The sequence below is a fragment of the Phascolarctos cinereus genome, unplaced genomic scaffold (assembly GCF_003287225.1).
Source record: "Phascolarctos cinereus isolate Bilbo 61053 unplaced genomic scaffold, phaCin_HiC Scaffold_726;HRSCAF=1367, whole genome shotgun sequence".
Lineage (NCBI taxonomy): Eukaryota > Metazoa > Chordata > Mammalia > Diprotodontia > Phascolarctidae > Phascolarctos > Phascolarctos cinereus.
In genome coordinates this window covers 402,353,793-402,378,371 of record NW_027556098.1, presented here as the reverse complement: position 1 = coordinate 402,378,371, position 24,579 = coordinate 402,353,793, and the positions used below count along the sequence as shown (strand labels likewise).

The following is a 24,579-nucleotide window of genomic DNA, read 5'->3' as shown; positions in this document are numbered from 1 at the left end:
GGTTTATCTCTGTGACTTAGTACATTTTAATGAGGAAGAAGGGAAATTAAGCTGTGTAGAGGCTTTCCAGTTTACTAAAGACCTCCAGGCAGCTACAGCCATCAGTCAGTCAGTCAGAGAGCTATTCTAGGCAGTGCTGAAGGTTAGTCAGTGGGATATCCCATGAAGTGCTAGCCATCAGTCAATAGGTCAGCAGGCTATCCCAGGCAGTGCTGGCTGTCAGTCAGTGGGCTATCTCAGGCTTCTTGCCCCACTACTAGCTACGTGCCCTTGTCAGCCTAGGGCATCCATACCTTGTAATTTCTTCTTGGCTTCTTCAAATCCAAACTGCGGCTCAGATTCCAGAACACTGGACAAAGAAAAAAAGCTATGAATAAAAAGCCTGTCAGGTCGAGTTGCTCCACATGGAGAATAAGACTAAAACATAAGAGCTGAACCAGCAGAGCCTCATGAGGGCCCAGATTCTGGGCAGGGCGGCTGAGGAGCTAAGGGATGACAAAGCCCATCCCTGGGAGCTGCGCTGAAGGGTCCTGCTCCAGACAGATGTGGAGCTATGGGAGACAATGAAGTCTTTCTGTATTAACACGAGACTCCATATTCCAGGGTGCGGCAGCTGGCAGTTAAATGGCATGTCTCTAAGACCTGCACAATCCTCAATCACAGCCCATGACATGCAGAAGACATGCAGGTCATGCTGAGAACATGGAAAAACTGAATGGCCCAGCTGGCCCTCCTGTCCCCCTCCACTGATGGAGAAAGAGACTCCAAAAGTCAGTGAGAGGGTAAGGGCTTTAAAAGGGAAGAAAACACACCAACGTTGCTGGATTTTAGGTTTCTTTTAAACCCAATAATCGTTTCAAAAAAAGAAAGAAAAAAGTTATAAAGCTCAGATCACTCCCCAAAGCCTATTTAGAAGAGCATGGCAAGGCAGGGTCATTTCAAACCAACAGGAAATGTCATCAGCTTAAATCAGAGGCTTTACTCTAGCTTTGCACACACAGTGATGGAAAGAGTTGTAATTCAGTACAAATCTAAGTTGCTTTAACAATTAAAAAGGTGTCGTGGAATAAAGACATAAAATTATTATGACATATGCTAGACAGAAACTAGAAATAAGTGCATTTTACATGAGTTTCTCAGGATGAGAATAATCCTGGGGAACATTTTTAGAGTGCTTTTTTATTTTTCTTTTTTTGGCTAGGCAATGGGGTTAAGTGACTTGTCCGGGGTCACACAGCTAGTAAGTGTTATGTGTCTGAGGAGGGATTTGAACTCAGGTCATCCTGAATCCAGGACTGGTGCTCTATCCACTGTGCCACCTAGCTGCCCAACTAGAGTGCTTTTTTAAAAAAGAAAAGAAAATCACTCAAGGTGAGGGCTTTACCAGGGGAATAGATTTCATTCTTAATTGTTTTTTAAAGTGTGCCCCTCTCCAACATCACAAAGGATTTCATTCAACCTGTGGAGGCCTATGACTCAGTGGGTGGAGATGAAAAGTGAGTTTCCAGCTCAGGACAGCCAGGTGTCTGCTGAACTCCAAGTGTCTAACAGGTCAGGACAAAGTCTGAAAGCAACCCCTTAACCTACTCCAAGCCAGGCTGGCTGGCTCTCCACAGGGGCCACCCTGGCGCACCCGTGAGCAGGGATGCAGGCAGGCTTGTTTAAAGGATGGCCTTGGCCTCAACAACCATTCCAGACATAGAAGCAGCGGGAACGCATGGGGTGGGAGGGTAACGGTCACATTCACACCATTCAACTCAACTGGGGCTGGGATCTCCAGACGGGCAAGAAAAACCAAAATGGGGGGGGAGGGAAGGTGCTTAGAAACGGTGCCGTGAAACATTGAACACCTACTCTGAGACTGCTTTTGCTCCCCAGTCAAAGACATTCCCCGCAAGAAGTCCTTTCACCAGAGCAAACTGCCTCTCCTCCCAGCCTAATGAATCCAAAGATCTGATTACTCTTTGAAAACATTTTAACGCTATGCCATTTTCTCTCTGCTTTACCTGTAGAAAGATATGAGACATTGGATACACAGATGAAGAAATCGTCCTTACCCAGCAGCAGACCTTCAGTCCCCAAGACCACTTCCAAGCACTCAAGCATTCTCCGCTAGGTTCGTGGCCTCTACTGGCCCAACACGTCACCGTTAGCAGTACGGGCTCAGCACAGGCAAGGAAACAAACACAGCGACTGTTCTTTGGGGCCTCATCAAGCAATGGCCATGGCTGACCCCATTCTAAGCAAGGGATGCTGCCTAGGGGTGTCCTTCCCCTCCCTGACCACAACCAGGACACTGGTTAAGGGGAGGGATCAGGGGGGTGAAAATACCCACATCCAGACCGGCGTTTGTAAAATCAGAGATCTGAGCAGAAATAACATAAAAGCAGTAAGCCCAGGAGCCCGGGGTTTCTCATGGCCACTGGACTCCCCTGGGGATTGGGGGTGCGATGGGCAGGCCCCTGGAAGGATGGGTCAGCACGGCAGCACTGAAGGGGAGGGGACGGAGACAAGGCAGGCTGCAAAGTTCTCCTGACACACCCAGGCTGCTCTGCTCTTGACCAGAAAAGTCTGTTAGGGCCAGGCCTTTTCTCTCAGGCTGACTCGGGGGGTTGGGGGAGTCCCACCTGACCTGTTTCTCACAAGAGGGCCAAACCTGAGCCTCATGGGCAGGGGAAACTGCCACAGAAATCCAACATTCCTGGATTTACTATGGATGACTTTCCCCCAACCAAGAATACACTCCCCACTTATTCCATTTATTAATAAGAAGTGGAAAGAGTTCTAACAGCAGCTGCTATGATTAGTCATTATAAATGTGTAACTTTTAAAATACAGACAAACATACACTTTGGCATTCCAATGCCAAACACATGTTCCACTGGCAAAAATCATCCACAAACTAGGGGATGAGGAGAAGACTTCTGGATTCTGCCCAGCTCCCTGGACAGGGGCCAGGGGTACTCAGGGAATCCGACCTCGGCTTCTTTCTGCCCCAGGATGAAGGCCCAAAGACCTAGGGTTAGCACAGAGCCTTTTTAAAGGCACTGCCGGTCAACTGATCACCAGAGACGCAGCAGTTCTGTGACATACAGCACGCCTTCCTCCACTTCGCTTATTCCGGGGATCAGAAGGGGGTGCTTGGGTAACTCAATGTTCCCCAACAGAGCCAGAGGCCTCGTTTCACTCTAAGGATGTCTACTGAGCTCTAGCTAGCTCTCTCTCTCCTTTCTCTCTCCGCCCTCTTCCCTCCCCCCTACCTGGTCATCTTGGGTGTAAGAGTACCCCACACGATACCTCTATGTGATCTATGGGGGAAATCACCGTGGCGCCTTCAATCCACAGCCTTTCAGCAGACACTGCCAACAGAGAGGGCCGACTTAGTTTGGGGGGAAAGTACGGACACCCTCATGAGCAGCTGCTTAGTCACTGGGGCCAGTCACCAGAGAGCTAATATGTTCTTGTCACGGCTCAAAACCTGGTGGCAGACTAGATGGCCCCCTCGTCTCTCGCCCTTTCCCAGTCTTACAAGTGACCCAGCTCCCTTCATAATCCAAATCAGGCAAATTTGAGAAAACCGAGGCAGAAGCCTGCAGACTTACATTTCTGTCTACCCTGTAAGGAAAGCAGGACTTACTTTTGAATAGGGGTCTGGGAAGTTGAATTCATTCAAACAGTGCTCCCTTGTTTCTAACAGGCTCCTCACCGTCAAGGTTCCATAGGCACTAAGTGAAAGACAAGAGACATCGGTGAACATGAAGCCAATGTCGCTAGGCTGGGGCAGCCTGGGTTGGAGCCACTCTGACAGGAACAGTCTGTCTCAACCACCTTTATGTCCTACCGCCTGTACGCAGGGACCTTGGTGGAACTGTGGGGATTATTTAATGTGGATAAAAACAGACACTTATTTCAGGCAGAAACCAGACAGACAGCACGGTCTGAGGAGGTACAGCCACGGCGAGCACCAAGGGTGACCCCACCCCAGCCGCCAGAAGCTCAGGCTCAGGGCCTCCCAGAGCACCCCTGGCCTGACCGAAGAACACCTTGGAGGGCCCACTCCAGCCAGGCACGCTACGGGGATGCTTCCTCTTCTCCCAGCTGCCCTGATCAGCCCACTCCATGCAGTACTTAAGCCATGACCAGACCAACAGGGCCACTGTTCACTGCAGCTCCACTTTCCTGGCCCCCTCCTCTCTCTGTTGTCTCCCATATTGGAATGAAAGCTCATGAGCACAGGGGCTGCATTTCTTTCTATACTTATATTCCTTGGTGCATAATGCAGTGGCTGGCACGTAGCAGCTGGCATTTATATAGAACTCTAAAGTTTACCTCATTTGACCCATACAACAGGGTGTCTTCTACCCCCGTTTTACGGAAGAGAAAACTGAGGCAGGGAGCGTTTAGGTGGCTGGCTCAGGGTCACCTTACTGTGGCCTCATCTGAGCTCAGGCCTGGCTAACCCTAGGTCTGTGCACTGCGGCGCCCAGTGGCCTTGTGCTAGGGACTGAATAACAAAATGGCAACAACCGCCCTGGCGCCTCTTGTTTTAAAGGCGGTTGTGGACAAAGAGTCAGGAAACCTTGAAGGTCTGCTGAAATGGCTGCTATCATATGCTGAGTCACCATTAAAAAGCAGGAAGGAGATGGAGAGGGGAAGGGAGTCTAATAATTGTGTGATGCACCTTGAAAAAAAAGTATTTGTCAGTGACGTTCCATTTGCCAAGTGAGAGGATTCTCTATTCTAGAACGGCCAAGATCGGCTCTTTCTGTGGCCTGGGGTCACCACATCAATGGAGACCTGCCGACACCTAGGGCTGAGCAGCCCCCAGGGGTCAGCGAGCCAGGAAGGCACGGGAGGGCCTGGCATCTGGATGATGGGTCAGGAACTAGGGCAGGTGCGCAACAGGAAGGAACAGACTGTCCTCCTACTGCGATGCTGTGGGGGGAACGAGGCAGGGACTTACAATGGCTGATGTCTTAGCGTCTGAAGCTTATTCCAGTACTTCTGTCGGAATTTTTCTGCACGTTCAGCTGCATCAATGGAATCTGGCTGGCTGGCTATAGCCCGATTCACGACCTAGCAGAGACATAAAGTCATTTCAAAATGCAAGTGTGCTTGATGCCTGGACCCAAAGTAGCTGCTCCCATGAGGACTCCAAGTGGCAGTGGTGGCCAGAAATTCCCTTGAGAGGCAGGTGCCCCAAGGATGCCAAAAACACAAAGAAAGGCCCACGAACCCCAAACACTCAGAACAGCAACAGCAGAGAACCAGAGACCAAGCAGATGCACACTGGCCCGACCTGAATGCATCACTGCACCAAATTACTAGGAAATTACACAGGAAAAGGTGTATGAACGGACACCAAGTAAAGTAAGCAGAGTCAGGAAAACCATGATGCCAATGATGTAAACAGAAAGAGGGGCAACAAAATTCTGAATGAATACTGGGAAATCAGAATGGCCATTGGCCCCAAGAAGGACGATGGGTATGGAACAGAGAAGGCTGGGAATCACCTGGCCCAGGGGGGCTCTACCCATGGCCCTGAAAGAATTGGCAGGTGTGACTGCTGGGACCCCAAGAAGGACCACTGTACACAGACTGTGGACTATTACACAGGGTTAACAAAAGAATGCCAAGCCGGGGAGGAGGCCGGAGACCTCAGGTTTAGTCCTAGCCCAGGCACCATCCTGCCGAGTCTCCTCAGTTCCTTCTCCTCTCTGGGCCTCTGTAACCTCATCTGTAAAATGAAGGAATCGGACTCTGTGACTCCGTATGGTTCTATCAGGGTTCCTTTTTGTCAAAGGCATCATCTTATCAAGATGAGAGAATTAAGGCTGAATTGTCAGCCATTCTTGCAATGACTTATTTAAGACCAAGTTCAAATCCAACCTCAGACACTGAATAGCTGTGCTGGGCAAATTATTTAACCTCTGTCTGCTTCCTCAGTTCCTTCCCTAGTTCCTCAACTGGAAAACAGGACAATAACAACACCTCTCTTGAGGGGTTATTGTGAGGATCACATGGGATCACATTACTGGACTATATAAATGCTTATTCTTCCTGCCCCACCCCTGCCTTATTTAAAGTGATCTGCTTCTGACACAGGCTCTGTAAGCCTGGAGCCAATTCAGAGCAGAAGAAGCTCCTTCTGAATTCCTGCAGAACAGAAAGAGGAGGCCAAACCCAAGGCCTCCTTTGGGGCCATCTTGGACACACAGAGTACAGCTGAGGATTCCTACAGAATCAGCTCTTGCCACTACCAGAATGGCAACTCCTTGGGGCAGGGGCTGCGTGTCATTCTTTTTCCTTGGATCCCCAAACCCTAGCACAGAGCCTGGCACCCAGAAGTAGTTTAATCAATGTTCAGTGATTGCTTGGCTGACCCAACTCCCTACGTTCACACACCTTCACCAGCTCCCCAGTCTGACCCAAGGCCTGCCACTGGGAGACGCTAGCCAGCAGAAGGACAACCACCAAGGGGTGGGGAATAGTCAGTCCAACAGGGAGCTTGGTCTCCATCTTGGCTTTACTGACACACACTAACCAATGGAATCCACTTCCTTTTAAAAGTCTTTCCTCATCCAAGAGGTTGAAACCAGACTTTTTCAAGAAGCAGAATGTTTGCCAAGAAACACCACCATCTTGCTTCCACCTCCCCTACAATCCACTTTAAGTTCTATTATTCACCATGCCAGGAAGGCTATATGGCAAGAGCTCAAATCATCAGAAAAGTCCATTGCAAGGAAAGGACACTTTGAAAAACAAGAGAAACTACATACAGGCCCAAGGGACCCACTTTCTCAGTGTCAGTTTCTCCTCTCTCAACAAGCCATAGAGCTCAAAGGCATTTATTTAATATTTTCAATATTCGGAGCACTTACCCCATCAAGTGCTTCCTCAAAGCAGGTCAGCCAGTATTTCCGAGCCATGGCATCATCCGTGAGGTCAACTGTGTCAGGGATATAAGAAGATGGGTCTAGGAGGAGGGGCAGATCAACCAATGGCCTTTCTAATCGATCCATTTCCAACAAATCAAACTGGGGAAAGAAAGAAGAGGAGCCCCAAACAGGTCACTTAAGGTGTTTCAAAAGACCAAACCTTCCATTTAAAGTTTTTTTTTTAAAGATTTTTAAATTTTCTTTGAAAAGATGAATTTTATATCAGTTTTCCAATGAAGAGCTCAAAACAATTTATAGTCATATGAAAAAATGCTCCAAATCACTATTGATTAGAGAAATACAAGTTAAAACGACCCTGAGATATCATTTTACACCTATAAGACTGGCTAAAATGATTCAAGGAGAAAGCAACAGATGTTGGAGGGGATGGGAAAAAACTGGGACACTCATTCACTATTCGTGGAATTATGAACTGATCTATTTTGGAAAACAATCTGGAATTATGCCCAAAGAGTTATTAAACTGCCTATACCCTTCCTCCAGGAATGCCATTACTAGGTCTATTTCCAAAGATAATTAGGGGAAAAGGAAAAGAATCTGTATGTTCTGAAATACTTATAGCAGCTCTTTGTGGTGGCAAAGAATTGAGGGGATGCCCATCAACTGGGGAATGGCTAAATAAGTTGTGGTACATGATTGTGATGTAACACTATTGTGTTATAAGAAATGATAAGCTTGATGATCTTAGAAAAACACTAGTAGACTTGCACAAAACAATGAAGAGAAAGATGAGCAGAACCAAGAGAATGTTGTATATAGTAACAGCAATATTGTTTGAAGAATGACTCTGAAAACAACAAAAAAAAAAAGAATAATTTTGAAAGTGAGAGGGAATGAGTGAATCTAACTCTCATTGGATTCGGCTTAAGGAGGGAATAACATATACACTCAATTGGGTATAGAATTCTATCTTACCCTACAGGAAAATATGGGGGAAGGGGATAAGAGGGCAGGGGATGATAGATGGCAGGGCAGACTGGGGGAGGGGGTAATCAGAAGCAAACACTTTTGAGGAGGGACAAGGTCTAAGTAGAGAAGAGAGAAAACAGGGGGCAGGATAGAATGGAGGGAAATATAGTAAGTCTTTCACAACATAACTATTATGGAAGTGTTTTGCATGACTGCATGTGTATAACCTATATCAAATTGCTTGCCTTCTCAATGAGGGTGGGTGGGTAGGAAGGAAGGGAGAGAATTTAGAACCCAAAACTTTAAAAACAAATGTTAAAAATTTGCAATTGAGTAATAAGATATATAAGCAAAGGGGTATAGAAATCTATTCTGCCCTACAGGAAAATAGAAGGCGAAGGGGATGAGAGAAGGGTGGGGGTGGGGGGTAATAGAAGGGAGGGCAGATTGGGGGAAGGGGTATTCAGAATGCATGTTGTCTTGTGGTGTGGGGAGGGGAGAGATGGGGAGAAAATTTGGAACTCAAAATCTTGTGGAAGTGAATGCTGAAAACTAAAAATAAATCAATTTTTTAAAAAAAGAATGACTAAGAACGACTAAATCATTTTGACTATTGTAAATACCCCAATTAACTACAAAGGACCTATGAAGGAAGACACTATTTGCATCCAGAGAAAAAACTGATAAACAGAATTATGTATAGAATGATTTTACATAAACATATTATATAATTACAAAAAATACATAAATATATAAATATAAATAAGTGTGTCTAATGGTAGCCATCTCTAGGGTGGGGAGGGAGAAGGAAGAAAAAAAAAGGGGAAAAAAGTTACATGATAACTTTACTATATATTTAAAAGGAATAGCAAGTTGTACATAACAGATTTGCAGTTTCATGTGCAATCATGGTTTTTTCTATCCTATGATGTTATAAAAAAAATCCTTGGTTCTCCAAAGTTCAGAATTTTTATAAAAAGACTTGATGTACTTTGCATTATGTTTCTCCAAAGACTTTCTCCATATTGATGCCACCGAGCAAGAAATCTACTTGACATTTAGACTATAATGATTCCTCCCACTAAGATGCTTCACTGGAGAACAGAGGTGAGCCCAGGGCTCTGGATGGCTTTGCCAGCACAGCCAAGCCCCGGTTGGCTGCATTTGACACAAGCCCAGGAACAAACTGGGCCCTTTTTGCCCAAGGACCCAGCCCAACTAGATGTGAGCTGCCCAAGAGCTCAAGAAGCTCTTCTGCTGACATCCAGAACAAGGGATAATAAACCTGATTGTTTATCAGTATGATCACCATATTTCCCTCTCATTTTCCTTGGTAATCTTCTACATCTCATTTTCTGGTCCTGAGCAGGGTTCCCCAGGTATCCCCAGACTACCCACAGCCTGCAGAAAACATGTTAGAGCCCAGGGCTGGAAGGAGTCCTTCAGGCTGGCTTTCACAAGGTTGGGAAATCAACCAATCACCAACCTCTGAAATAATGAATTTAGCTCTTTAATCTAGTCAGTCCTGAGAATGCCATTTGACACCCAATAACTGCTTCTTTGTTAAGAAAGTTGGAGCACTATCACGTGCCATCTCAACAATTTCTAGGTTAATTCGGGTTGCATTTGGCTTCAACCACATTCTCATTTTGGCACGTGGGCTTGATGGGAAGGCCTTTATTTCACAGGTATGTTAACATTCAATTCACAACCTAAATTGCTATAACCATCCCTTTTCGGTTTTCAATGCATGGCGGTCACTTGTGCTAAGTTTCCTTGGCCACAAAAGCAATGTGGCATTTTGGATATTATTATTCAATAAGCTTGTGACAGCCCATGAAATTGGTGATTTCCACCATGACAGAGCTGTGAAATCAGCCATCTTGTCACTCATTAACACCCAATCCTAGCTGGGTGACACTGACTGAAGGTTCAAAAAAAGCACCGTCCCCTGTTGCTTGTTTGCTGCGGCCATCCTCCAGGTCTGCGAATGCACGCCTGGCAGCCGCCTGCCTACAGAGTCCAGTCCAGCCTGCGTCTGGGCGTGGCGGGAAGGCCTGGGGGCCTCAGCAAAAAACGGGCAGGGTGGAGATACTGGGAGAGAAAAGGTCACCCTGAAGGCTCTGAAACACAGGAGGGATGAAATGCGGGCAAATGAGCCCTATGGACAGAAATACTTCCCCAGCAGAATGCACTGGACCAAAAGCGAGAGAGAACTGGGTTCTAGCCACTAGTCTACTAAATGTGACAATGATGACAGACGACGATAACAACTAGACTTAATGAAGTGCTCTAAGGTCTGCAGAGCGCTTTACATGCATTATCTCATTTGATCCTCACAACAACTCCAGGATATAGGTACTACTCCCATTTTACAGTTGGGGAAACTAAGGTAGACAGAGGTGAAATTACTTGCCCAGGATCATTCAGCTAACGTCTGAGGTGGGATTTGAACTCAGATGTTCCTGGCTCCAAATGCAACCCACCTGGCCACTTAGCTGCCCATGACGTGATCCTGGACAAAGTGACTTCAATGGGCCTTCTTTTCATTACACAGAATGGAGAGGTTGGACTGGATAATCTCTAAGACTGCCTCAGTTCTAAAACTCAGTTATTTTAGGAAAGGCTGACGACTGGAAACTAAAAGGGAAATAAAAAACCCCACATGTCACATGCATCTTTCTTATGGCCTCACACCACCTCTGTTTCAAAAAAGTCTTCTGTTTACAGAGATTTATACTCAATCAACCTAAGGCCCCGAATTCGGATCCAGTGTGCCTAAGTCAGCTTGGGTGGGGTCTGAAAGGACAGACACTGTTAGGTCATTGGCAGCAGATCTAATACTTCTGAGGTCAACTGGACTTTGAAAACTAAGTCTCTGTAGGCTCTAAAGGTTAATGCTGGGGCTGTGGCTAAAACCTTCCAAGGTAAGCCATGTGGCTCAATGGTTATGCCAGACATTAATGTCGTCCCTCTGAGGAAAGCAAAGTAAGGCTGGGGATAGATAGAGTCAGACACTTCCTAGTGGTGACCTAGCTGTCTAGACAAGTCACTTCACTTCTGTCTGCCTCAGTTTCCTCCACTGTGAAATGGGGATAACAACAGCACCTGCCTCCCAGGGCTATTGTGAGGATCAAATGAGGTAATATTTGCCAAGAGTTCTGCAAACCTTGTACAGAAATGGGAATGGCGGGCAATGGGGCAAACACATTGGAGGGACCAGCCCTGTAATTGGTTTTTCAAGAAAACAAACTGGGGAGGCAGAGTCAAGATGGCAGACTGAGAGTCAGCATCTTTGCCTAGCTCTCCCAGCATACCTCCTCCACAACACTTAGAAGACACACCAGACTGAATGCTGATCAGGAAAATTGTGAAAAAATGTTAGCGAGTCCTTTGTTCAAGGACAGCTCAGGAAGACAGACAGAGGGCTCAGCAAGTGGACACCTGGGTGTGGGCTGGCCAAGAATGCAGCACAGGGCCCCAGAGCACTCCAGAGCTCAGGGACGGAAAAGGAACTGAGCCAGAGTAACAGACAGGCAGCACTGGGCAGAAAGAAGTGTCGTGGGATTGCTAAATAAGTTCCGGAAGCAGGAGCAGGGGCCGTCTGGCAGCCGGGTCACAGATCTGGGGCAAATAGCGATGGCAACCAATCCCAGAAGCCTAGCTGAGGACTGAGCAGAGAAAAAGCTCCAGAAACTTCACTGGGTGGCTCTAAGCCCTGGAGCACCGCAGTGACTCATTTCCAGCCATCAGCCACACATACAAGCCTGCAATGCAGTAACCAGGGCTGGCCACCAAAATGAAAGGGAAGCTAGCCATTCAGTCACTCTGACCCTGTAGAACATCCCAGAAGGCTAACAGTGAGTGACTGAGTCCGACTACAGCATACAGAAACTCAACTATGCCCAAACCAACAGACCTAAACCTGGGTCAGAGACACACAGAGCTCAGAGCAAGACAGTGAACAGACCTCTCTACAGATCATACCACTCTGGGGACAACAAAAAGTTGCAGCCCCCTCAAACTGAACTGAGAAAGCAGCAGCAGAATATCAAAGGACATATGCTCAGGTCAGAGGTGAGCAGAGCCCAATGTTAACAGGAAGTCCAAAGTCAAGAAGGAGACTAGCAAACAAACAAAAAAAGAACGTGACCTTAAAGGCTACTATGATGACAGGAAGCTCAAGAGACAAACTTACAAGACAATGACTTGAAAACATTTACAAGCAAAGCCTCAAATTGGACACGAGCCCAATTCCTAGGAGAGCTAAAGAAAGAAATTTTAAAAAACAGGGGAAAAAAGAATTTAAAAACAAAATAAGAGAGGTAGAGGGGAAAATCTGAAAAAGAAATGGGAGTAATGAAAGAAAATGATGAAAAGAGAATTAACAACTTCGTAAAAGAAACATAAAACTTCACTGAAGAAAATACTTCCTTAAAAATAAGAATTGGTCAAGTGGAAGCTAATGATTCCATGACACATCAGGAAACAATAAAACAAAGTCAAGACTGAAAAAATACAAGAAAATGTCAAATGTTTCACAGGAAAAATTACCTAGAAAACAGACCAAGGAGAGATAATTTAAGAATCACTGAACTACGTCACAGCTATGAACAAAAAAAGGGCTTTGACATCATATTTCAAGAAATTATAAAATTGTAATTATAAAACTGCCTAGATATCTTAGAACTAGAGGGCAAAATAGAAACTGAAAGAATCTACCAATTACCTCCCAAAAGAAACCTCAAAATTAAAACTCCCAGGAATAAGTGAAGCCAAAATCCAGAGCTTCCAGATCAAGAAGAAAATACTACAAGCAGCCAGAAAGAAAGAATTCAAGTACTGTGGACCGACAGTCAAGATCACACAAGATTTAGCAGCCATCACGATAAAGGAACAGGGATATTCTGGAAAGCAAAAGATCTAGGATTACAACTAAGATTAACCTACCCAGCAATAATGAGTATAATCTTACAGGGGGGAAATGGATATTTAGTAAAACAGAGAACCATTCCTTATGAAAAGATCAGAGCTGAATAGAAAATCTGACATTCAAATGCAAGATTCAAGAGAAGCATAAAAAGGTCAACATGAGTGAGAAATTATAAGGGACTAAAAAAGGTTAAAATGTTTACATTCTCATATGGGGAGATAATACATAACACCCCTAGCACTTATCATCACCAAGGGTTTTAGAGGAAGTCTAATTAGACAGAAGGCCTAGGTGTGATTCTAGTAAGATTGGATCAAAAGAAGAATAGAATGCAGAGATGGGAAAGGGAGTCGGGGAAAAGAACAAAAGAGAAGGCAGATTAAGGGAAGAAGTGGCCAGAAATAAAACACTCTTAAAGAGGGAATAAGGTGAAAAAGAGAAGGATAAGTATAAGACAAAAGAACAGAGGGAAATATACAGTTAGCAATCATAACTGTGAATGTAAATGGGATGAACTCACCCATAAAATAGAAGAGGATATCAGAATGGATTGGAAACAAGAATCTGTACATTGTTGACAAGAAATACACTTGAAACAGAAAGATACGGAGGTAAACTAAGGTGCTGAAGCAGAATCTATTATGCTTCAACTGAAGTAAAAAAGGCAGAGGTAGAAATCATGATCTTGGGGAAAGCAAAGCAAAAATTAGACCTAATTAAAAGAAATAAACAAGTAAACTACATTTTATTAAAAGATACTAGAGACAATAAATTAATATCAATGCAGAATACATATGCACCAAATGGTATAGCGTCTAATTTCTTAAATTAAAGTTAAATGAGTTACAAGTAGATAGCAAAGCTATAATAGTGGGGTACCACAATTTACACCTTTCATACCTAGATAAATATTACAATAAAATAAGCAAGAAAGAAGTTAAGGAGCTGAATAGAGTTTTAGAAACATTAGATAAGACAGACCTCTGGAGAATATTAAATGGGAATAATATCTATTCCTCAGCTATGCATGGCACCTTGCAAAAAAAAAAAACCTCAACATTTATTAAGGTATAAAAATTTTACAAACAAATGCTGAGAAGCAGACATTAAATGCATCTCTTTCTGAATATAATACAATAAAAATTGTGTTCAATAAAGGGTCTTAGAAACAGATTAAGATTAAAAATTAATTGCAAACTAAATAACATAATCCTAAAGAATGGGTGGGTCAAAAAACCCCAGAAATCATAGAAATTATCAATAATTTCATTAAAGATAATAATAATAACAACAACTTATGGGATGCAGCCAAAGTAGTATGTAGAGGAAAATTTATCTCTCTAAATGCTTATATCAATAAAAGAGGAAAAAAAGCTACTTAACAAATTAGCATGTAACTAACAAAATATGGAAACAAACAAATTAAAAACCCCCAATTAAACACCAAATTGGAAATCCTGAAAATCAAAAGTAAGATTAACAAAATTGAAAGTAAAAAAAATTTTTGAACTAACTAATAAAACTAGAAGCTGTTTTAAAAAACAGTAAAATACACAAGCCATTGGTTAACTTGATTTTTTAAAAGGAAGAAAATCAAATTACCAGTTCCAAACATAAAAAAGGTGAGTTCAGGACCAATGAAAATGACATAAAAGCAGCAGTTATTAAGAGCTACTCTTCCCAACTATATTCCAATGAAACTGATGATTTTTTTTTTGAGGGAGGGAGGCAATCAAGGTTAAGTGACTTGCCCAGGATCACACAGCAAGTAAGTGTCAAGTGACTGAGGCTTCTTTCTTTCCTAATTTTTTTTAGATATAGCCAATGCAGAAATGTTTTGCATGACCATACATAACTACACATGACTATACATAACCAGCATTCTATTTACTTCACCACCTAGTTGCTCCCGTATCCTGTTTAGGGGATGTCAAATTAGTCCATTTCTCTAGGGCTAGGCTAACTGTAAGAAAACGTGTTCTTAGTGTTAGAAAAATAAACAAGTTTTGTTTTTCTGGCCTTCTCAATGAATGGGAAAGGAAGAAAATTTCAAACTGAAAAAAAAATTTTTTTTAAATGTTCGAAATAAGGTTAGATGGCCAGGCTGATGTTTCCTCCCTCTCACCTACAGAGAAATCAATCAGTGCTAGAGAGAAGGTTTTATTAAACCTGAGAACCTGGGACTTCTGAGAGCACAGCAGCGGGCAGAGATGTGCTCAAAGCACTATGCACAGAGGTGTGCTATCAGGGCAGGAGACATGATGACAGGAGGTCAGGGTGTGGCTAACAGTCACTTGAGAAAATGGTGACAACCCCAAAGGAAAGCCAGCCCAAGAGCTCCTGCCAGGGCTGCTCCTGGTCGCCATTCCAAATACACGTCTTCCCCCCCCACCCCATACAGCATTTAACCTACTGAGGATGCAAATACTGTGATCCAAAACAGGGATGGGGAATGTTTTAAAACTGCCCCCAGCTGCTCTGTGCATGCTCATTCCCCCCAAGGCGACTGTCTCGGACTGATATCCTCTAGAGGGCACAGACCCTGGACCCCAAACGCCACCCCAAGGCCAAGAATGACAGAGACATAACTTATTTCTATGTCAGCTTGACTCACTCTGAGGACTGTCATGCTACAGCTAACTTCTGAGACAGATGAGGCAAAGTGCCTTAAAAATAGGGAGACTGAGATCATTTCAAAATATGTAATATACCCGACCTCCAAATGGGGGACCCACCACGGTAAAAGCCTGAAGAGGGAAGGAGACTGAAAATCCTATGCTGGCTTAACATTAATATCAAGAGAGACCGCATGGCCAGGATCATCGACCCCCTCACCCCATTTTAAAGATCAGGAGCTGAAGCCCAGAAAGAGGAAATAACCCGCTGAAGATCACACAGCCAGTGAGCATCAGGTTTCACGCCTCAGAGCCCCATCGCGCACACTGGTGCTGCCTCCCACTATGGCATCCCCCAAAGGACTCACAGTGCCACTCCGAGCTCTCTGCATGGGATACAGTTCTGGGGACGTGCTCATCAGACCAGAACTTCCAGCATAATTCTCTCCCCAGCTGTACTGGTTAGGATCTAGGAGAACAACAAAAGAAGGTGATGAGTCCTCAAACACAAGGGCTCCTAGAACATGCTACATATACAGGGAACACAGGACCAGCAGAAAGACTGAGCTTCGAGGGTCTAAACTCCAATCCTTTAAAGTATCTAAAAACATTCAAGGAGCAAAATTCTTGCTAAGAAAAGAAGGGAATGCACCCTGTCTTTGTTGTTGTTCAGTCGTTTTTCAGTCATGTCTAACTTCCTTCTGATGCCACTTGGGGTTTTTTGGCAAAGATACTGGCGTGGTTTGCTGTTTCCTTCTCCAGCTCTTTACAGAGGAGGAAACTGAGGCAAACAGGGTGAAGTGACTTGCCCAGGGTCACCCAGCTAGTAAGTGTCCAAGGCCAGATTTGAACTCAGGAAGATGATTTTTCTTGACTCTAAGCCCAGCATTCTATTTACTTCACCACCTAGTTGCTCCCGTATCCTGTTCAGGGGATGTCAAATTAGTCCATTTCTTTAGGGCTACGCTACCTGTAAGAAAACGTGTTCTTCGTGTTAGAAAAATAAACAAGGCCAGAGAAAACTTCCTGCTGTATTTAAATCAGGAAACTTACAGGGAAGACATTACAGGCTTATCTTTAAGCTCTGGGAACAATGACTCTTTCAATTTCTGGGAAAATAAGATACCCAATAGTGGAACTAAATTCTCTCTCCTTATTTTTTGTAAGGCAGGACACATTGCTGGCATCACATAAAATATATTTCTCATTTAAGAAGTAGTTTATATCTTTAGAAAAAAATTAGTCATTAGACACAGAGAATCAGGATGAAAGGTAATTGAGGGCCCAAGACTGGTGATGGGAAGAAGGAAAAGAGGCAGTTAGAATTTGAGATGTCTGTCATTCCTTTTCACCTTGGCTAATGGTTTCTTTTGCCAGGGAGGGGAGAGAATGACAGAGATAGAGAAGGAGGCGGAGGGGGAGAGAGAGAGAGGGAAGGGTAGAGAGAGAGAGAGAGAGAGAGGAGAGAGAGGGAATGAAGTCCTCTGCAATCACAAGGAAGCCAAACACGGGAACGGATCAGCCAAATTCTCATCCAGGCCCCTCTGGAGTGATCACAATCAAAGGTCCTGCTTTTCCCCTTCTCTAGAGGAAAGGATCGTTGGCATAGACAAGAAACAGATGGCCAAGTTCTACCAACTGCACTTAACTCAAAGAGTGGAAATGGGAAAGGATGAGGGTTTGGTTTTTTAAAACCCAACAAAACCACAACTGTTAACAGCCCAGCCATTCCTTGCTGGTGGCATCTCCTGCCCCTGGCCCACAACACCCAGGACAACCCTATGCTGCTCCCTAGGGCTTCATCAACACATGCCATCCCACTGTATCCACCAACATTCCCAAACACTGAATTAGGAAAAAAAGAGTAACCCTCTACTCACTGTCTTGTTCTGCTCCTTTTAGGAATGCCCCGATGGCGCCCAGGTAGCCTTCGTGCCTCAGGAACAATGCCTGAACCTCTCCCTGCCACAAGATGAAATATTGCATTGGGATGGTCCCTGATGGCCAGCCAGCATGGGCACTTTGTGCTCACTAGGTGGTTTAAGGCAATTACAATACACGTGGGTACCTCGCCTCACACAGTCAATGCATTCCTGAAAAGTTGTGCATAATAGACTTTTGTCAGCTGAAGAGCATTTGAACTGCAATAGGGAAGTTTGCTAGCTACAGAAATTCCAAGGTACATCTTTCTGCCAGGCAAAGGATCTGTCTGTAAAACGAATCATCAATCATCCTATGCATCTAATTTGGGAGCTCTTAATATACACAACTAGACTTGGCCTAAGGGGAAGTTCACCTGTCTAGGCTGACCAACACAGGGGGGCATTAGAAGACATTGAAATGGTCACAGAAGGGCAGCAACTCAAGGCGATACATGCTCATGCCACTTCCCAGATAGGGCACACCAACATCGAAGCCATCACCCACAGGAACCAAAGGGTCACTGCCCAAACCCCCAGTCATCCGCACTGGCAACTTCTCCACAGTGCGGGTTACAGGTACATGAGGAAGTATCCTCATTGTCTTTCTCCTGGAGGACTCTTGTGAGATGCAACAGACTGGAAAGAAGGGAACTGCAGGTAGCTCCCCAGCTCACAGGCTCCCTGAGGCTTCTCTAAACCAAGGCTACTCAATCACTCAGGGCTAAGGCTATCAGGTGAAGAATCCGACGGCCCCAACTTGTAGCTAATCTGCAGAGGCATCCTCCAGAGACCCTCAGTCTTACTCTGCTGTCTCAATATCTTTAGAAATACTCTTAACTCCCTGAGAACTGATTCTGGGTTAAGGGAAGGGAACAGGGCCAAGGTAAAGAACGAATCCCCAAATCCAGCGTGGTACCAGATAACACAGGGGGTTCGGTCTTCATTACCTTGGAGAAGAAGTTAATACTGTAAGTGATTGTGCGCATGGTGGCCGGATGGCCCCGAATGAAGAAGCCCCCAAAATAAACTTTGTCCAGGTTGTGGAGTTTGGCATAGAGACAAGCCAGCTGCCCGATGTCATTGCTAATCATGTGCAGTAAGCTCTTAGACATATCTTCCTTGGAGAACTCTAAGAGAGAGTAAAAACATCTTGGTGCGAGGTCAACAAAGGATATGTATGTGTGCTCTCAACTGTTTGGGGGGCAATGGACACTGTTTTCAGATGGAGGTAAGTACAGTCCTGCTCTAGGAGAGGCCATAACAGTAGTGGTCAGCACTAACCTTGAAAGACTTGCAGAGAGCATTTTATATACATCCTAACTTCCTAACAACGCTGTGGTGTAGGTGCTACTGGAATCCCTCTTTTACAAATGGGGAAACAGGCTCAGAGAGTTTCAATGACTTGTCCAGGGTCACCTAGGTAGGACCTGTCAAGAGGTGGGATTCAAAGCCAGCTCTCTCTGTCTCCCAGGTCAGCACTCCCACATCTCCAAATGCTTCCTGTTGTCCCACTTCCCCCAACAAAGCACAGGCACACATTAATCTGTTAATACAGGAACTAAAATTCTGACCACAAATGCCTCAGACCCAAGCAAGGTTAAACTCCACCATGAAAATAGTCATCGATTTAAGGAAGGAAACAGTTACGTGGGTTCACTCTAACAGGTTTCCATTTCCTCCTAGTAACTAAAGTAGAAATGCTGCAAGCAAAAATTTTTTTCTTTTTATAAATCAGAGCATTCTATAAGCAACAGATGGGAAGGAAATTGCCCCAGACATCTGTACATAATTCCCTGCTAACAATCTCGTGAATCATCACTCAGTTTGCTATAATCGGCGCAGACTCTGTCTCTGGATTTCTGGAAGATAAGAGCATCCAACGGGGGGTACCTTTATCTGCAGTGGCAGACTTTCCAAAGCTACTGGCTATAAGATTGCCACTGAGCCCCAGGGTCTGGTAGGCCCCACCATAAATATCTCCCACCAACATATCCACATTTGTGTGCTGGCCCTTTGAGGCAAGATGTAGCAGCTCATCAAATTTCTAGAAGGAAAAAACAGAGGAAATCAAGAGATCACCCAGATTTGGGGGGCCAAGGATAGCATGACGTGCAAGTCCACAGTGTGATGGCCAAGGCCTGTGAAGGCCCCACAAATCTGGCCTCACTTCCCGCCTCCCAGGAGGCTAACACCAACAAGGGTGGCCCAGCTCAATTAGTGACAATGGTGATAAACCTGTTTGAACCAACCACCTTTAACATCATTCTCAAGACAGCATGCAATAGTCCCCTCTCCAGAAAAGAACTAGAGGTTTGTAGGCACGGGTAAATAAGAAGGACCATAACCACAGCTACTGAGAAGGGCCTTTAGGATGGGGGAAAAAAAATCAAACCACAAGCTGTAGAGGTCTGACTTACAATATCCCTTTCCTTCAAGGAACTAGGCAGGACAAACCATAGCCCTACAAAGGACTTACCTTTGTCTTGGTAAGCAGGGCACCAAGCCCCCAGAAGGTGCCTCCTCCAATCGAGCTCCCACCAATCCACTCAAATTTGTCTTCCGTCTCCACCTGGCAGTCACAATCAGGGCAGTCTGGTTAGCACTGATGCTCAATATGACTCAGGTGATCAATAAGCGACTTATCCACAAGTGTACTGTGAGCAGGGGACTTCCTCCAAGAGGGCCCAGAGCTGGGGGCTGAGGGGCAGTGGCTCAGAGGGGCTCCTTCTCTAGTAATTATTCTGCTTTAGGAGGGAAAAGGCAGACCGCTAAAGAAGTGCCCCACCACCCTCACCCCTTCCCTGCTCTTCAGAGACAATGAATCTGGGTCTCAGAGCTAAGCAGGGGCTCAGTTTGGGCAAGACTCAAAGCCTCTATGCCACGTCGGCATAAAGAAGGCCACGACGTGGTGGAGAAATGAGGGCCTGGCTTCCCTTTGTACTACAAAGTTGGAACAGCCCTTTACATACAGCAGCTCATGTGAGCGCCACAACAACCCTGGAAAGCATGCAATAGTCTCTTCTCACTTTGTAGCTGATGAAGCAGAAGGGCCGTTCTGCTCGAGGTCACACAGCTGATGCAGTGGGGCCAAGAACAGCACCTCTAAATGAAGGCCCTCCACAGCAGTCAACAGCCTCTCCTTTGAACCCAAGGTCAGGATGCAGATGCAAAGGAGGATGACTGAACCATGAGTCCGCCCTCTCCCTGTGAGCCAGTGGTCTGCCTCCTGGGTCCCCCACTCACCTTCACTATGGAAACTCCAGAGCCAATGTTGACCAGGAGGTATGGGAAAATGTTAGGGTGGTTGGTCTGAAACCGGAATTCGGGATCAGCATCTTTCTGGTACATGAATGCCTCGTGGGGAATATTCTTTAGCACAAAATTACACCCTTTTATCAGGCAAGTCATCACATCTTCCTTATCAACTCTGAAAAGGAAATCAAGCACTGTTTCAAGAGGTTAGTCCCGTGCATGCGCGGGTATATGTGCATGTGCGTGTGCATATGTGTGTGTGTGTGTGTGACACAGAGATAGATAGAAGACAGAGGTAGGTGGACAGATGGGTAGACAGATAAATAATAGATAATGCTTAGACAGATAAATAGATGGCATATAGAGATAGATGGATGAGTAGATAGTAAATAAATATAAATAGTGAACAGAGAAACATAAACAGACAGATAGTAAATCTGTCTGAGACCTCAGATAGTATCAATAAGAAGTACCTGAGGCTTGGGGCATCATTCCTCATACCTCAGGACCACAACATGATTACATTAATAGTTAGTAAAAACAAAATAAAACAAGAAGTAAAGAAATAAAATAATCAAGCAAAGAAGAAAGAACTCAACCACAGATAGTAACTATGAGGATAGAGAAGATCTGGGTTCATATTCAGAGAAAGATAATGGAGCTAAAAAAGCCACTCCTTTTTCAATGAGAAATGTCAAATGGTCCTTAGTACAAAAAGAGTTCTTGGAAGAATTCAAAAAGGACCTTAAAAATCAAAAAAGAGACACAGAGGAAAAATTAGAAAAAAAAAATAAGAGCAATCCAAGAAAATCAAGAAAACTATGAAAATAAAGTCAACCAACTTGGAATAGAGAATCAAAAACTTAAGGAAGAAAATAATTCCTTGAAAACTACAACTGGGCAAGGGGAAGCCAATGACATTCTAAGACACCAAGAAATCATAAAACAAAATCAAAAGAATGAAAAAACAGAAGAGAAAGTGAAACATCTCATCAGAAAAACAATTGATTTGGAGAACAGATCAAGGAGAAATAATACAAGAATATTTGGACTACCTGAAAAATATGATTTTTTAAAAAAAGAATATTTTTAAAAAAAGAATGTTGATACAATATTACAAGAAATTATTAAGGAAAATTGCCCTTAAGTTCTAGAACAAGAAGGTAAAGCAGAAAAAGGAAAAAAAAATCCACCAATCACTCCCTGAAAGAGATCCCAGGAAGAAAACTTACAGGAATATCATAGCCAATTTTCAAAGCTCCCTGGTTAAGAAGAAAATATTGGAAGCAACGAGGGGAAAAAAAAATTTAATGTCATGGAGAGACAATAAAGATCATATAATAAATAAAGATTAAACAAGACCTAACAGTTACTACATCGAAGTCCTGGAATACTATATTCCTTAGAATGGGGGCCACCTCCCATTATCCTGATCTATATGTTGCCACTAGACTCAGATGGCTCGAGAGGAGGGAGGCTGGTAACTCTGCACAGCCCTCCTCACTTCCATCCAATTCACGTGCAAGTCACGGCATCACCTTCCTGATCATCATGGTCCTCTTCGATAAGGAAAGACAAACAACAACAACATAGAGCAAAAGAGCTGGGGTTACGAGCAAGAGCAACGTACTCAGCAAAATTAAGTATAATCCTGAATGAAAATAAAAAGGACATTTAACAAACTGAAAGACTTCCAGGTTTTTGTGGCAAAAACTCCAGAACTTAGAGGAAAATTCAACATATAATGTCCAGGAAAAATATAAAGTAAGCATTACAGACAAAATATAAGGGACTCAATAAGGTCAAATGGTTTCCTCCTCCTATGCGGAAACATTACCAGTTCTTTTACGACTGTCATTTCTATTTGGGTAGTTTGACAAAGAGGCCTGGGCTGAACTTAGCATGATGGAGAGATTCTTAAAAAAAATAAAACTCTGCAGGGAGAGCTAAAAAGGAGCAATTATCCCATACAAATGAGGCGTAAAAAGAAAAGCTGACACAAAAGGAGTTAATAGGTGGAGGACATGTAGTGCTGGAACCTTACTCTCTTCGGGAATGGCTTAAAGAGAGAACGATATGGATATCTAGAAGGGCATAAAAGTCTTCTAAATTCAGAAAGAAACAGGGGGCAAGGGAATAGGGTGGGGAGAGAGAATAAGGGAAGGACTTTAGAGGGGTGGGTAGGTTAAGGAATAGGAGAGCAAGGTAGTGGGTAGAAGTAAAGCAGAGGAGTGAGGAGAGATAGAGTAAATATGGTGAGAAGGATAGTGAGGAAAAATAGGAAGAAGGAAAATACACAAGTAACTGTATCTTAGAATGTGAATGGGATGAATTTACCCACAAAATGGAAATGAAGAGCAGATTAAAAATTTGAATTTGACAATACGTTGTTTTCAGGAAACATAAAAATGACAGTCACACAAAAAGATAAAATAAAGGACAGGAGTAGAATTTAGTATGTAAAAAAAGCAGGGAGAGTCATCATGATCTCAGACAAAGTTAAAGTTAAAATAAATTTAATCAAGTGAAAAACAGAGAAACTACACTATGTGTCAGTAATATTATTCAGTGTAGTTTAAGACCACTTAAAATACCCAGACAGTATAAAATACCTGAATGTATACCTAGCAAAACAGACACAGGAACTCTGTGAATAAACATAAAAAACTTTTTACACAAATAAACTCAGATCTAAATAAGTGAAGTAATATTTATTGTTCATTGGTAGGTAAAGACAACATAATTTTTAAATGACAATTTTACCTAACTAATCTATTTAGTCAATGTCATCCCAACTAAGTTATTAAACAATTATTTTACTAAGTCAGAAAATATAATAACAAAGTTCATTTGGAAGAGTAAAAGGTCAGGAACTTCAAAGAAACCAGGAAAAAAGATGTAAAGGAAGTAGATTCAACCATATCAGACCTCAAACTACAAGGCAGAGTATCGCTGAAGTGTAAAAAGGACAATTTCTATTATGTTAAACTGAAATTTTCTTGCATAAATAAAACCTATGTAGCCAAGAAGAGAAGGAATGCAGAAAATTGGAAAAAAACTTTCATAGACAATCTCTCAGATGGGATGTGATTAGGTTTGGAATATTGCTGTGATGTAGAAGATGATGAACTGGTTGATTGAGAAAAACATGGAAAGACATGGACCTATGAGGGAAGACGCTACCCACCTGCAGAGAAAGAGATGACAAGTGGAAATAAGCACATGACAGTGTTACATCGAGGTATACGAGTACACATGGTATATGGGTATATGTCTATAGAGTTCTGTGTACACGTATATGTGTGCGTAGCTGTCTTTAATGGGCACAACAGAGAACAAAGGGAAACAAAGCTGGGCAGCTGTGAAAACAGCATCCGGTATTTATCACACAGGTTTTCTTGAAATGGAAATATATTGTCTTATACTGAATCCTCTCCTATGATGTGCTGTGTACGTGGCAGTTATTTTTTTTTTTATTTTCTCATTTTGTATTTAAGTTTAAAATTTTTTTAATTACATTAAAAAAAAACCTCTCCCACATGCTTCAGCCAGGTCCTCGCTGGTGGGGCCAACATTCCCAGATCCCCACCACTCACCTAGCCGTGTTAAAGGGCAGAGGCAAAACACAATAACTATAGCTTTCGATCTGAAATGTAAGTGCTGCATTGACTATTTCTGTATTTCAATGACTCTGAGTTCACTGCTGTGGGCATTCCCTCCAATAATGTGGACTGCAGCCCATTCCTGCCCTCTTGTCCCCGGTGATTCTTATCCATGGACTCCTGTGGATTTACAATACAGGGACAACCCAAAATGCTGGAGAAAGCCTCCCCCTAAGCCTTTTTTATATTTAGTGGATATCGATTCAGAACATGGGCTCACCCTCTGTTACCACTCACTCTTGCGACAGGAAGGAATACGGTCCCAGCAACAGCCTGAATCTAGGGGCCAAGATCCTACCAAGCTATACATACAGAGACTCATCATCA

General features: G+C 43.7%; 1 protein-coding gene across 1 annotated transcript in view; it reads right to left on the bottom strand.

The window, feature by feature from the left end:
• The window catches only part of PANK4 (pantothenate kinase 4 (inactive)), a 43,066-nt gene that overhangs the window by 5,153 nt on the left and 13,334 nt on the right, over positions 1 to 24,579 (bottom strand). Inside the window, exons 4-14 of the mRNA XM_020975770.2 lie at positions 20,582 to 20,765; positions 19,815 to 19,907; positions 19,229 to 19,382; positions 18,286 to 18,467; positions 17,297 to 17,378; positions 15,785 to 15,885; positions 6,882 to 7,037; positions 4,964 to 5,076; positions 3,638 to 3,725; positions 1,855 to 2,006; positions 294 to 349 (exon numbers count right to left, since the gene is read on the bottom strand). Coding sequence (XP_020831429.1) covers positions 294 to 349; positions 1,855 to 2,006; positions 3,638 to 3,725; positions 4,964 to 5,076; positions 6,882 to 7,037; positions 15,785 to 15,885; positions 17,297 to 17,378; positions 18,286 to 18,467; positions 19,229 to 19,382; positions 19,815 to 19,907; positions 20,582 to 20,765 — 1,361 coding nt within the window. The remainder of the gene's footprint in view (positions 1 to 293; positions 350 to 1,854; positions 2,007 to 3,637; positions 3,726 to 4,963; positions 5,077 to 6,881; positions 7,038 to 15,784; positions 15,886 to 17,296; positions 17,379 to 18,285; positions 18,468 to 19,228; positions 19,383 to 19,814; positions 19,908 to 20,581; positions 20,766 to 24,579) is intronic.